Here is a 12341-nt window from a genome sequence, read left to right on the forward strand (position 1 = left end):
CCACAGCTATACCTACTAGGTGATCATGATAGGTCTTTCAATGGAAGATGTCTTAGACTACCCAGCTTTTGTCTCCAAGCAGTAACTCAGGACTTATAAATATTACAGAATAGTCATTTGCACTTAACTATATAGCTAGTTTCGATAGTTTCATCTTCATGCGGACTGTCGAACTTTTATTGAACATAAATGGATTGTACACCCTTCTGTACTAGAGACCAGTGCCTGTAAAGGGCTTACTACAATGGTAATTGAGTATGGACTTTCTTCGTTCTCTTTTAGACACTAAACCCATGGAGGTAAGCTCGAGTACCAGTAGGAAGAGACAACAAATCCTGTCCTAGCACGAAAGACTTAACTGTACTCTGCTGACACGGCTTCAATTCAGTGAATCGGCAAGTCGCTATGCCACTGTAGTAACAACCTTCTATCTGCAATGTATTAAATTTTACAGTTGAACCTCGAAGCCATAAGACCAGCCACGTAAGAATTAGCTGCTAGGTTGCGTCACTAATTATAAATGGAGCGATCTGATTGGAGCCCCCAACATTCCGGTAACGCCAAACTTTTGTACACAGTTTCACCAGATACTTTTTGGGGGTAGGGCGCCGCGAGACTATAATAGTTTATGCTGCGCGCGAATTGACATGATGTTTCTTTCTAGCCATGGTTCTAAATCTAATGTACCACAGAGGAGCTCAACTCCAGCGCCTGTTCAGCGCCACCAAAGGGGCAGCAGGATTTCTGCTACGGAAGTTTTAAGGTTAGTGAAGTGCACTGAGCCAAATTTTCATTTTTGGCGCCTTTTTTTGAACAGTGTCATGGACGATAGTCTACCTTTGCCGCGAAGCAATACCACTTCCTTTTTTTCTACGTCAACTCCTAGAAGATATGGAAGAGAACCTCTTTGCACTATGTGAGTACACACAATTAGCTAGCATTATTTCTAACTGCATGTCCCGGCCTTGAAGGAGTAATCCTGAGAGTCAAAATGTCAGCAGTATCTCTGACAGCAGTCACCTTGCTGACTCCTACGAGATGGATCATAGGTTAGTTTGTTACCGTAAGGTGGTTTCTTTACATGTATCTGCATTGAAAAAAAAAAACAGCTTTAGTGAATGTGGTGATGTTGGCGAGTCATGGACAAGGCAATCATGGGGACCGGGTGAATTGTCGAATTACTCAGGCACATTTTCACACCAAGGCCAAGCCATTGAGTCTTCAGTCTGCCAGCTTTTTCAGCAAATTGAAAGAAGCATGGAATCGGCTTTTCAAGAACTGGACAGATGGATGATAACCATTGAGAAAAAAGTGGCTAACATAGAAGAAAGGCAACAAAGCTCATCTGGATCGCATCAATCATTGTATGATGGGTCATCATCATCATCAGGGACAAGAAGTTGTAGTGGAGCAGGAAGATGTAAAAGAACTCCACCAGATTTACAGGTATTTTATATGAATATATACTAGTATATCTAACATACATTATTTAGTATAAGATACGAGTCCTGCATTCCAACTTTGATGAAACAAATCAGTTTCATTGCCATGAAAGGTATGCTGTATAAATAGCTATAGACATACAGCTTCATTTATATCTTATAAACTTATTAGGATTGATGGTGAGCATAACAATAGGATTGTAAGCATCATGATAAAAGAGCTACACAAGGACTATCCAATACAACAAATAAGAGGTGTGTGGAGCTCCATTATGTTAGCTACTTCTTAAATTTTATAATCTATTAATTTTAGATGGATGTAGAACATACAAAAAGACACTCCAGAGCAAAGAAAAGGACAAGTCAATAGAAACGATGAAAAAGACAAGAATTAGATCTCGTCAACAAAGGGTACAACATTTTGATTCATTGTTACCAAGCATCAAGTTTTTTTTTAGATATATGACCGCCGCAACAAAGTTGTGAAAAACAGTAGGTCATCCCGAATAAAGAAGCTATGGAAGCATGTCACTGCTGAAATGATGACCGAAGAGGAAAGTGATGACGAAGGTGGGTTTGTACGTCATCGACAATCATGGAGGTCAGATGACTTTAATAAACTGATGGATCATCTTGACAAAGGGAGAAAAGAAAGCCTTGCTAAAAACCGCCAAGAAGGTGAGATAGTTGAAAGGGCACCACCACCTAAGGCTAAGACGTGGATGATTACTAATGCCCCCCAATCACTGACTACAGAAAGCAGCAGTGGATGTGGAGATAATGACTACGTAGAGGATGGAATTGAGTCTGATGTTTAAGCATAGATTTTAGACTAGACATTTTTTGTGTGTAGGTTTGTACTCTACAGTATAATGATTGTAGCTATTATGAAAAGGATTGGATGAAGTAGCCAGCTGTAACTAGTTATATAGCTGTGAATAGGTACTCGTGATAGGTTGCAAACAGCACTTTGCACGAAGATCAATCAGTTTCCTAAATGCACTGTGCTTCACTCTGTATTATATTCCGTATCCAGTTGGGCTCGCGCTCAGAATGCACAAACACTATAATGTGGTCCGCGAACTGTTGGACCTGCTTGTGCACATTAGTTTACGGGAGTTGTAGTGGCACTGAAGATGTCGGTGGATACTAATATTTGTCAAGAGAAATAGAAAAGGCGGTATGTAACGAGGCGCAGATGGATTACCAGTTTGCGCGCTCAGTTGTCACAGAGAAGCCTCTATTATCTATGGTTGTTACAACTCCGGCACTTTTGTAGGCCTCAGATCCCAACTCGCGAGCTCTTCTAGTAAACCTTACACAAATAGGCACTGGTTTCCAGAGCACACAACTGATTCTACACATTTATTGGTCCGTTTTGGTCATGGTAGGTGATTGAAATGTACATGATTTTAACTTTGCAGCTGTTTAGCTAGTGGTTGTCTCTCCTGATCCTGTTGGACCATTTAGGACATGGTGGAATGTTTAACAAGCTAAAATGGAGTGAGATTAGGAACAATGAAGAAGTGCAGATGGATTACTACTTTGAGTTTTACCTGTCTCTATATCCAGTTGGTTTGTTAATTGCACAGTTGACCCGTGCACTCATATGCTAGATATCACTTAGGTAGGTGCTAGCTGTAATGTAGCTACCACTAGCATTTTTATTTGTTTTGTTATACTAGATAATTGACATGTACAGTCTTAGCAGTGTACAGATGTGCATAGCTGGTGCACATTGATTCGGATATACAGTGAATTATCAACTGGTTAGCAGTTGTTTTGCTAACTGTTTTGGACCAATGAGGAGATGACTGGGCCACATATCCTGAAGTGAGAAACAGAAATAATGAAAACAGCATGGATGTATTATAGCTTTGTCCATTAGTACCTGTCATTACCTCATTTGAACTTGTTGCTTTTAGCCCTCAAGAGAGCATAGTGGGGCTTAGGAACTTTGTGGAAATTATAGCTCTTCCACTTTACATCACACAATCTTATTGGTTGCCAGCCAAAGCACATAGGTGAGAACTCTATATAATGCACACATTTATTTGTCCATTTTTGTCATACTAGGTAACTTGGCATAGAACTATACAGTAGTGCATTGTTAAAGTTTCAGAGGTGGCACACATGATGATTTACAGTAAGTCATCACTATTAATGTGTGGCTGTTTAATGATTGTTTCTGCTGATCCTGTTGGACAATTTAGGACATTGGGACTACACAATGTAAACAAACTTGAAGGGAGAGTTGCAAGTATATAACGAAGAGGTGCAGGTAAAGGGATCAATGGAAAAAGGGACATGTGCCATTTAGATTTTTTCTATTTCTTAAAAATGGAAATGACTTATTTAAGGCATGCAAAAAAATGTTGTTAGTAAGTTGACAGATTTTTAAGAGTTCTAGATGAATATATTAGAAAAATTACAACAATTCAATTATGGTTTTTAAATGCTATTTGGTGCCCACCACATGGCCACCTTATTTTTAAAATGTCACTTGTCCCCTTTTTCCGGTTACCCCTTTTAGATGGATTACAGCTTTTGTCCATTGGTCACTTTTACATGACCTACCACATTCCACCCGTTTGTGCAGGAGAGCACAGCTGACTCCTACACTCTTCTCACATCATGCAATTTTCCCCTAGGTGAGTGCTACCATAATTATTCAACCATTTTTATTTCACTAGGTGATTGACATGTGTACAATACTAGTCTTGAAGTGTACGGACTTTGAGAGGATGTGCAGCGAGTTACGTACTGGTTTTGGCAACTAAATTTGTTGCTTTGGCCATTGAATTTGACACATAAAAAGATTGGCAGCTGGAGAAACACAAACACAAAATGTAGCAGCTGTTACATAAAAGTTCAGGTACAACTGTAGTAAACAACTCTTCATAAGTGATAATTCATCTGTGCTTGGTTTAGTCATTGGCAATGGATGTGGTCACTCGTGAACAAACTGATTGATTTGCCAACAGATGTCTGTACAACCAGCTTCAATTATGTACCTTCTAGTGTGTCAAGTGTAACTATCCAGGCAAAATATTCATCTCGTAATGAGTGGCTGCTTTCTGGAAGAGAGTTTAATTATGAATTTTTGTGCCAATGCAACAAATTTAATTGCAAATGCCCATTTACATATTATTTTTATTAAACAGTTTCACGGGTGTCTCTGCTGATTATGTTGAACCAATCAGGACATGCATGGTGGTGCCATAAGTGGCAAAATGATGTACGTAATTAAAAAAGCACAGATGGATTACAGCTTTCTCCATTGGTCAGTTTTATTAGTTACCTCATTTAAGATTGCTGTTTTTAGCCTGGCAGGAAGTATGGAATTAGCTTTTCATATCATATCATCTCATTGGTTGCCAGAGCACATAAGTGAGTACTCTCTATAATGCATGGGTATTCATCCTTTTTTTGTCATACTAGGTGATTGTGACATGCAGTCTCTTGCAGACATGCATAATTATGCATGCTGATTTGTGGTAAGTTACCATCATTTGAGGGTGTCTCTGCTGATCCTGTTGAACCGTTTAGTGGAATGTTTACCAGAGTGAGAAAAGAAATAACAAAGAACTGTAGATGGATAACAGCATGTCCATCGGTCAGTTTTTCCTGCCACTGCTTTATTCTAGCTGTTCTATTTAGCCCCGCAGGAGAACACAGCTGACCCACGAATTCATATCACATCATGTAATCTCCAGATTGCATAGGTGAGTGTTGCATATAATGTACAAATATTTGAACATTGTTTGTCACACTAGATGATTGACATGTACCGTCTTTTGAGGTGTATAGATGTGCTGATCTCCATACAAAGAATATACAGTGAGTTATCATTTTATTTCAACTCTTTAACAGCCAATTGTGTCGTACCAATCAGGACATGGCAGGGTCACAAACCTGAAGTGAAAAACAGAAGTGTTGATGGATTACATCTTTGTCTGTTGGTTAGTTTTACCATCCACTACACCATTCCAGCCATTTTATTCAGATTCATGGGCTGTGTAGGAATTAGCTGTTATTTAATTCATATCATGTAATTTTGTTGGTTGCTAGGCATTATTTTGTTGTGTACTGGGATTTTCCAGTCCATATCTTGGCACATGCGTTTGGGTAGTGTGAGGAAACTGGCAGATTTATGTAACTAAGTGTCATGTTACGATGTATAATTGTAAAAATGGTGAAAATATTATGCATCGTGTTCTTTATCACCCGTGAATGGCCCTTCAGCTGTCTCGCTTTTAGTGCATGCGTGACAATGGACTGGAAAATCCTGCTACTTATTATTTTTACTAATTATAAAAGTACTGCACATGTACGCCTGATTTTCATTAAGGTACAATGGTGATGCTGGAATATGATTTTCAGTCAAATGGCATACAAGAAAGATACAGTTGTCTTTTTGATCAAAAATGTAAGCCAAAATATGATAATGTTGCCAGTCTGTAAATCTGTCTGTAGATCATCTCATCTCTAGCTATAGATTCTGTTATTGGAATTTACTGACTGATACCTTTGTAGTCATACTGTAATAGCAACAATACAGGTGATTACTAATGGAGCTTGTGAATTGTATTTACTGTCTTACCTGCAGTTGGAGCATACAGTTGCTGCAAGTAGCCACTAACATGAAAATAACGACGATACTGATTGGATACCATCATGACCCCGGAGACATTGAAACTGTATATATACTCCATGTACTGTACCTGTTGTGGTTTTAAGTTACAGAATTAAATTCATTACAAATATAATTATAGAAATTATTTAATTAAGGTAGCCACAAATTATAGGAAAGTAAAAAAGTACAATAGTATAGTAGCCAATATATGGTTGAAATAGGCTTAGTATAGTCTGATAATACACTGCACTATACTAGTGATTTAATCTCTAGTATATGACTATCTTAAATGTATTCAATAAGCTTGTTATATTAAAGCCCTAATCTAATAATATATGCTGTACTATTTCATTCTAATACTAACATAACAAGACTGTTATAGACCTTATTATTCTGAGCTTTTTTCACAGTGAAAGTGAAAAGTTATGATGCATGAAACATTGAATAAGTAGGCACATTTTATGCACTCAGATGCCCTATTTTTGCAGGCTCAGTCACATATAAGCTTGTAACATACCCATTAGCCCATGGGAATCATGGAACTCATCGTAATTCAAACTCCAGTCCACATTAAGATGATTCTTGTAAAAAATGACATCAAATTTAGCCTGAGGCTTAGCATACATCACGCGTATAATAGGATTACCAATCTGCTTCTTCATTGTTTTACTAAACTTTGCCGTGCCATTCTCAGTGAATGTAATCTGCTTAATTGTTGCAGCATTCAAGCTTCCTTCACCAACAATGGTTACTGCTTGTAGAGTCAAAGACAACAGCATTAGATCTATGGCTGTTTTGTGGAATAACTGCTAATTTCCCAATCCAAGTAGCCTCACTGGTATCTCCTTCAGTATTAACAAACATGGCATTGATAGTGAAGGCATCATTGTAGATCAAGTTGAATGCCAACCCAGAATATCCTTGTATGGAATAACAGAGTCAATCCTTTGACAACAGTGGTACGATGAAATGGGGATCTCCCTCTACAGAAAATGTGGTGTTCACAGTGACTGTAGGCAAATGTAAACATTATTAAATACAAATACTGTCATAGGTGGATCTGAGGCGGAGTCAAGGGGGGCTTTGCCTCCCTAACCCCTCTCTTGCCCCCCTTGAACGTACAGGAACTACATTGGCATCAGAAACAGTAATCAAGTATTCACACTAGTACTGTATTCAGAAGTACAGAAATCCAACAGGCATATAGAAGAAAACTGTGCAATGCACTTTATACTAATAAACTGTACACATGAAGAAAATGAGACAGATAAGTTTGAATTTTTGTACTAAGGATCGAGATACTCTAATAGAGCAGTCACTACTCCAATAGAACAGTCACAATTCTAATGTCATTAACTGACAATTTTTGTACATTATTGTTATACTACCTTATGTTTAGTACACTTTACCATCAACAGGCTTAATCAATTTATATGCCTTGCAAAGCATGCATTTTGTTCGCTAAATAGCTATGAAAAAGCTCCCAAATTCAAACCTAGGAGACCTAATTTTCTCAGAAGATATCCAGTTAGAGTCTTAGAAAGTGTATGCTCTTCATTCATCCAGCTATACCAGACAAAGTTATGTAAATGAATAATTATAACTTGTGCACTAAAGTTTCATTATCTCCTATTAGTGGATTTTATCTTATAACTTCTTGCCCCCCCTCAGCCCCCTCATCAGTGTCTCCTAGATCCACCTATGCATACTGTAATATTATGTATAATCTTTTGTAGTGATAAAAGTATTTGTGAACTCACCAATCATTCCACATGCTGGTAAACACCCAAATCCATTACTGAAAGATTTCCCTCCCTTTTCACAACATTCAGTTGTGCTACTGGCTTGGACAGTCATTCCCCCTCCGCAAAGTTCACTGAGATGACATTGTTTAGCTGTGCGAAAGAGTACTAGTATAAACTGAGTGTTTTGTATTATACAGTACAATAGTGTGTTTATCGTATAGATGAATTTCTGTGGTTGTGACAGAAACCCCTTTTTATTAAGGTGGTCTTACTAGCTTTGTTGTTGCATTAACATTATAGCGTACATGCAATTGCACATCTCTAACAATTACACTTTACTTTTCACCTCCCACTGCATTTAAAATTTATACTACTAGAGTACTGAGCAGTCAAGCAGCTACTCTAATAGAGCAATCAAAGCTACAGCTTAGTCACAATTTTGCCCTTCAGCTTACTTTGGTTGTTAGCTAAAAGGCTAAATCCTATATCAGAGTTTCTAAAACCTCAAATATTTCTGCAGGTATGTCCTTAATCATCTTATTTCTGTTACATTATTTCTAATACTTAATTTTCAGAAACTTTTATCTCTTTTTAAAATCCTAGTTCTGCCACTGTAATACATGTGTATGTGCAATGTAATAGTACTTGTGTATGCATGTACTGTATTGTGCGAACAGATCTGCAAAAAGCAGTCTTTTAGTACAACCTTTCCAATTACTTGGCAACCCATATCTTGAATTGTGAACATGCCACACCCTGAAATTTGGTCATATTACTCTCCTAACATACCACTATGCCATAGTGTAATATGAAGGTGACAGGATAAAAACTCAAGGAGTTATGAGTAGTCAAACTTAGGAATTTGGAAAGGTTATAAGACCCCTTTTTGCAGATGTGGTCACATAAAAAAGTTATAGTATATGTATAGAGTATGTCTTACAGGCAGTATTTTCATTATAAGGTTTGATTAAGCAAACATATTATGTAACATTCACTACTGGATGTGTTAGAACTTTAGCTAACACCTAGAAAAAATAAAAGTCACTGCCACAATCACATTAATTTGTTAACATGTCAGTTAAGTTCTATGTGTGGTGCTATAGTGCATGTTATGACTTTTGATGCATGAACATAGTTATAGTATTTGGTACATATTATATAATGCAAAAAGAAGACACACAAAACAACCAAGTTGACAGCAGCTTGACTATTATTGCGTGAATTGTACTTAGGTTAAATGTGTGTTTTCTTAGGTAACTACAACTTAACAATGTCTGCATGTATGTATATACGTGTATATCACATTATGTGTGCGTATGTAAATGTATTCTAAAAGATATATATATATGTACATGTATACATATGCAAATGTTTTTACACTTACCAGGGCAAACAGTGCATTCTTCAGAAAAGAAAATCCAGATAGGCAGTTCCTCCAGCTGCACAGCATGAACCAAAATCGTCAGAAATAATATCAGGGAAACCGAAACAATCTGACTCCTTATAACAGCCTGTAAGTAACACAAGCATTTGTTGAGAGTATAATATATGGAACCAAAACAGTATTCATCTTGTGGCCTGTTGATTTATGTCTATTATGACCAAATGTGTAAAAAGGAGTCTTACACACGCACACACACACACACACACACACACACACACACACACATACACACACACACACACACACACACAGTGGCGGAGGAAGTAGTTGATATGAGGGGGGGGGGGGGGGCTCCGCTGGGCTGACCCAGACTTATTTCTATAGTTTGGTAAGGTGAGACCAAAAAAAAAAAAAAAAAAAGGTCACAACCAACTGACAAGAGTTTTCCACCTCACCAGCTACCATTTCTAGCTGATAAACTACATAAAAATCCTTACATAGCTCGCTACACACTGACTACTTTATTAGAGTGACTGCTCTATTAGAGTATCTCGATCTTTATCACAGTCTTCAAGAAAGATAATTTCGGTGTGATATCATTCTGAGGGGGGCTAAGCCCCCCTCAGCAGACCGAAGGGGGGCTTTAGCCCCCTAGCCCCCCCTTTCCGCCGCCTATGCACACACACACACACACACACACACACACACACACACACACACACACACACACACACACACACACACACACACACACACACACACACGCACACACATGCACACTCACGCACACACCCAATTGTGAACTTTGAAAGATTAGATCACATTTTTATTGTCAAAGTAACTTATGAATCCATCTATTCAGCTACGCTGTCACTGCTAACCAGATTGAAAGTCATTAGCATATTTCACGCAACAAAATTTTCAAAGTTGATACAACTGATATGTGTGATGTGAAAGACCCCTTCCTGCAAATCCAGTCACACACATCAACAGAAGTACTCACAACACTATGTTACACAAGTGGGTAATAACTAAATAGCTATTATGTGTAGGCCTGAGCCTATTATGCTCAAAATTTTACCTATTATTCTTTCCAGAATTTCCCAAACAATTATCCTATTATTCTTTTTGTTATTCTTGTATCCAGCCTATTGTTCCATAATTATTCTCATTCAGTATATATCTGTGGCTAGTCACTTAGTTTTCAAGATGCTGCTATAAGTAGTTTTGTTCGAAATAATAGCCATATATGAAGCATTCCACTTTACACATCATTTTTCTTTCCATAATAGTTACAGCATACTTAGAATAGCTATCTACAGTAATGATTCAAGTGTATTAATTTTTAATTATTAGTGTATAATAATATGCTGTAACTACCGTATAGCTACTAAATTAGGTAGATAATAATGCTCGAAGACTTGAAGAAGGTATACTGGTATAAAATGTGCAAGTTTCAGAATTGCAGATAATCATGCAGTTAAATCCCTGATGCTGGCTGCAGATTGGTAACATGAATCGATCTGACTGCTCTATTAGAGTATTTGTGCGTTCTATTAGAGTATATCGATCCTTTAGAGGCTTTTCAGCTCCTTTCAGCCAGCACTCCTATCAGCTTTATATCATTTGTAGTAGCTTAACTCTTTCTTCTAGGTAATCAAGAAGAGACACGCCCCCTAATTCCACCGATTATTCCCGTGGTCGTCCGATTATTCTAATATTATGCCTGTAACCATCCTATAATTCCGGAATTATTCTCACGAAATTGGTGACCTAAAATTCTCAAGTTTATTCCGGCATAATAGGCGCAAGCTTAATTATGTGACAGGAGTTTGGGAAAACATTCCAAATTGCACATTAGAAATTTCAAGATAAATGGTTTTAAGAATTCAAGTCAGCGTGATTTGCCAAGGATAGCAAGCACGTGTATGAAATTTACACAAGAAATACATCTGCAGTATTACCTTTCAGACCATTTCTATATAGTACTTTTAGCTGCTTGCAGAGTTTCCCGCCAAGTAAGATAGAAAATCTGAGCAGTTGGATGAGTGAAACAGGGGAAGAGGGTAGGGTGTAAAAGTAGTACAATAATGGTCAGAACTAGTAGTATGTCAGTGTAACTATCAACTGTTATTTTGTGTTTGCCCGATGTGTGATTTGGAAATATGATTGGTTTTGTAAACTCTGGTTTCATATTAATAATAATACTGATGACCATATTTGGTCCTTAATTAGAATTCTGGTTTATTATAAATTTTGTAGTATTAGATTACAAAAAAATTTGCTGCACATTATCAGCTTACAATGTTTTGTTAATTCCTATCCACACAAAAACAGCCAAGCTGTGAAAAAATGGTGCGGCCTCAAAAAACTTGGGTGAAAAAAGTTGTGAAATCAAAGGTGGCGGCCAAGAAATGGCTGCAATGATGTTAATGCTAATAAATTTTAACAATGCACACAGCCATTTATTAATTTTTTTTAGCATTAACATCATTGCAGCCATTTCTTGGCCGCCACCTTTGATTTCACAACTTTTTCACCCAGGTTTTTTAAGGCCACACCATTTTTTCACAGCTTGGCTGTTTTTGTATGGATTTTACTCCTTTTTGTACTTTATAAGGCCCCAAAACCAGCCTATGGCTGACTTTGAGGTTTGTTTTTACTCACATTTCTTCTTTTCTATGTAGGTACAATGATGATTATTGAAGACAGACTTATAAATGTATTTCATTGCATGGTTTAATTCAATATTTGATAATATTATTGTAATACTCTAATAGAGTGCACATTTTTTTTGAAGACTTCTAATAGAAAATACATTGAATGTTCTAGAACAATCTAGAACTTCTATTGGTAGATCTATGAAATTACAAACGTTTGATTATAAGCAGATTTCAACTAGAAATTTCATTTATAAAGCAGACATTAAGTGAGGTGATCAGTCAAGGTAGTAGTCTGGCGGCGCCCGCCCCTTCGCATGGAGTAAGGGTCTGGTTTGCTTAGTATCACCGAGTTGTTCTGGAGGAATTTAATTTGAACGTAATGACGTAACGAAAATGGTCTTAACGGAAGTGCCTCACTCAAAATTGTGGCAGTGATATTGAACTTCCTTCGCCTTTACACAGGCAAAAGTG

General features: G+C 37.4%; 1 protein-coding gene and 1 long non-coding RNA gene across 13 annotated transcripts; both read left to right on the forward strand.

Annotated features, from left to right (window-relative positions):
* The first annotated feature begins 543 nt into the window (after positions 1 to 543).
* On the forward strand, positions 544 to 2328 carry LOC136247498 (uncharacterized). The gene is made up of 8 exons (XM_066039221.1): positions 544 to 763; positions 818 to 916; positions 972 to 1049; positions 1110 to 1446; positions 1494 to 1555; positions 1615 to 1697; positions 1756 to 1853; positions 1901 to 2328. Exons 1-8 carry the CDS (start codon positions 648 to 650, stop codon positions 2258 to 2260), a joined length of 1233 nt encoding a protein of 410 aa, XP_065895293.1. The 5' UTR covers positions 544 to 647; the 3' UTR covers positions 2261 to 2328.
* A 203-nt stretch (positions 2329 to 2531) lies between these two features.
* LOC136247499 (uncharacterized) lies at positions 2532 to 6211 on the forward strand. Of its 12 annotated transcripts, none has more exons than XR_010697610.1 (18): positions 2532 to 2829; positions 2867 to 3069; positions 3128 to 3275; positions 3368 to 3466; positions 3519 to 3588; positions 3656 to 3723; positions 3976 to 4093; positions 4161 to 4317; positions 4374 to 4725; positions 4768 to 4832; positions 4884 to 4939; positions 4992 to 5058; positions 5103 to 5167; positions 5219 to 5282; positions 5338 to 5404; positions 5794 to 5871; positions 5919 to 6003; positions 6052 to 6211. It is a non-coding gene; the product is annotated as an uncharacterized lncRNA (long non-coding RNA). The 12 variants fall into 12 exon arrangements; XR_010697606.1 differs by having other exon boundaries at positions 2875 to 3069; XR_010697608.1 differs by having other exon boundaries at positions 2532 to 2813; positions 3331 to 3466.
* The last annotated feature ends 6130 nt before the right edge of the window (positions 6212 to 12341 follow it).

This window comes from Dysidea avara, chromosome 2 (genome assembly GCF_963678975.1).
Source record: "Dysidea avara chromosome 2, odDysAvar1.4, whole genome shotgun sequence".
Classification (NCBI taxonomy): domain Eukaryota; kingdom Metazoa; phylum Porifera; class Demospongiae; order Dictyoceratida; family Dysideidae; genus Dysidea; species Dysidea avara.

Bases quoted from the DNA above. Each gene is read 5' to 3' on its own strand.
- LOC136247498 (XM_066039221.1), top strand. From the start codon at position 648: ATGATGTTTCTTTCTAGCCATGGTTCTAAATCTAATGTACCACAGAGG. The intron at 917-971 runs GTGAGTACACAC...CCGGCCTTGAAG, and splicing joins AGAGAACCTCTTTGCACTAT to GAGTAATCCTGAGAGTCAAA. The intron at 1,050-1,109 runs GTTAGTTTGTTA...AAAAAAAAACAG, and splicing joins TCCTACGAGATGGATCATAG to CTTTAGTGAATGTGGTGATG.